The sequence below is a fragment of the Cryptomeria japonica genome, chromosome 11 (genome assembly GCF_030272615.1).
Source record: "Cryptomeria japonica chromosome 11, Sugi_1.0, whole genome shotgun sequence".
Lineage (NCBI taxonomy): Eukaryota > Viridiplantae > Streptophyta > Pinopsida > Cupressales > Cupressaceae > Cryptomeria > Cryptomeria japonica.
In genome coordinates this window covers 283,979,131-283,981,313 of record NC_081415.1, presented here as the reverse complement: position 1 = coordinate 283,981,313, position 2,183 = coordinate 283,979,131, and the positions used below count along the sequence as shown (strand labels likewise).

At 41.9% G+C, this 2,183-nt stretch overlaps 1 protein-coding gene across 1 annotated transcript; it reads left to right on the top strand.

Annotated features, from left to right (window-relative positions):
* Positions 1-708: 708 nt before the first annotated feature.
* On the top strand, positions 709-2,183 carry LOC131051700 (uncharacterized). Its single transcript, XM_057986306.2, has one exon. The coding sequence runs from the start codon at positions 990-992 to the stop codon at positions 1,767-1,769; it is 780 nt and encodes a 259-aa protein (XP_057842289.2). The 5' UTR covers positions 709-989; the 3' UTR covers positions 1,770-2,183.

Genomic DNA, 2,183 nt, shown 5'->3' with positions numbered 1-2,183 from the left:
CTCCCTTCCTACTACATATGTCTCATACAACATGGTTACCATCTCATTGTATTTGAAGATATTCTTTATGCACTTAAAATGATGCAGGATGAATTAATAAGAAGAATCATTAAAACATGCATCAATAAAAAAATTGTATCTACAACATCATCATATAAACCATCTACATCTCTAATTATTGTCTTTGATATTTTTCATCAATATTAATTCCACACAATTCACACTTTTTTCAATATTAGTTCCACATGACACAAATCACACTTCCATAGACCATATGATATTTCTAAGACTATGCAAATTCATAGACCATATGATATTTCTAAGACTATGCAAATTCATAGACCATATGATATTTCTAAGACTATGCAAATTCGAAAGAACATAACAAATACACATTTAATTTTCTCTTATCCACTCATATATTTTTCTATACTTTTATTTTAATATTCTCTCCCAATTAAATTAGTTGTTTACTAATTTATCACGTTTATTTAACGAAAAGAATGATAATATCATCTAATATTTTGAAAAAGAAAGTTCAAGAAAGCCCTAGGAACCAATGACTCTGCATGTTTGCCGCTATTGATGTCGATCTTGATAGATTTGAAGAGAAAGGACTGACTTATCCCCATTCCTCGACTGCCTCAAATTTCCCGTCAAACAAAATTGTATCGAATCGGGGATCTGCATTCTAATTTCTATCTAATAGACCCCAAGCTCTCTGGAATGAATCCGCACCTTACATTACATGTTTCAAAACGTGAGCCGATCGAAATTTAGAAATTTGATTCGTGGGACGACAAAACTCTGATTTTACAGTGTGCAGATGAAATGTGGAGGGCGGAGGTAAGGCACGGGCCTCTGCTGTCAGCCACGCGAATGTCCTCTTCTTGCCCTTCCACGTACCATGTTTCTCACAATCCACCCTGCCACGTACTCCCGCGCCTCAACATTAAAAGAAAATCCCCCCTTACAGTCCAATTGCACGAATGGGATCAATGGTGAGGAAAGCAAACACGAACGCTAGCACGGAAAACTGGCACCTCCTATTGCAGGTATTCTCATGCCTCGACGGGCCAAGCCTGGGCAGAGCTACCTGCGCCTGCAAAGCATGGCGGGAGGTGGGAGTCCAGGAAGATCTGTGGCAACAAATCTGCCGGGCAAAATGGCCTTCCTTGGATTCGAACGCAGGATCATGCGTGGTAAAGCAAGCAGGCGGTTACAGGCGGTTGTTCGCCCGCCGCTTTCAGGCCCAGCATGCACAGCACCGCTCTGATGAAGAAAAACCCTGCCTTTCTTTACAAAGCCTCATCTTTCTAGTGGATGTTACAGTCGGCAATGAGGTTTTGTGTTCCTTTGTACGGCGCGGCCATGAGCTGAGCGGCGGCGAGGTGTTTCAATTTACTGTTAGTTTGTGTGATGGGGAAGTGGTGGGGAAGGGAAGGGAAGTTGAGAAGATTGAGGCGCTTCGGAATGTGAAGGTGAGCTGGGCGGTTATGGTGATGGGCAGTGATAGGGTTTTTCAGGTTATGGATTCGATCAAGGCCGGGCAAGTAATTGGAGGCGGTTGTAGTTTTTGGGAAGCGTTGGCGGATCATCGGTGCTGCTGTGCGCCCGGAATGAGCCAGCATTTGGCGGAGGTTGGGCTTGGTTTGGGCGTCAATGGGGGTTTACAGGAGGTCTCGCTTGCGCTTCTGAATACTCTCGATTGGAGATATTTCTCCATTGCTCATGCTCTCACTTATTTCCAGCACCTCTTCTTCGGATGACATTTCAGAACATAAAATTCCCTTTCTTTTCTCCAAGATTTTCATGTTCTTGTAATTAATTGTTCCTTTTTATTGAAATGAAACTATGGAGAACTGATTGTAGCGGCTGCCTCAACCGCCCAGGGATTTTTGAAGGACGTTTTGTATGCATCTGATCTGGTTGCAGACAAGGTTTGGGTTGCAGAATCATCTGGTTTTTGTTATGTTTGCATCAGACATTTTGGATTGATTTTTGAAACGATCGAACTTATATTTCTATGTTCTCTGTCTTCTGTTTGGGGCCCACTTTGACCAAATTATCATTGTGGACCCACGGCCGTAATAAGCAATCTTGGATTCAAGGTGGGCTAACGATCTTAATGAAGTGTTCTTTCATTATCAATAAATTTTAAGAACCAGTTTTGTTGTTTTTGA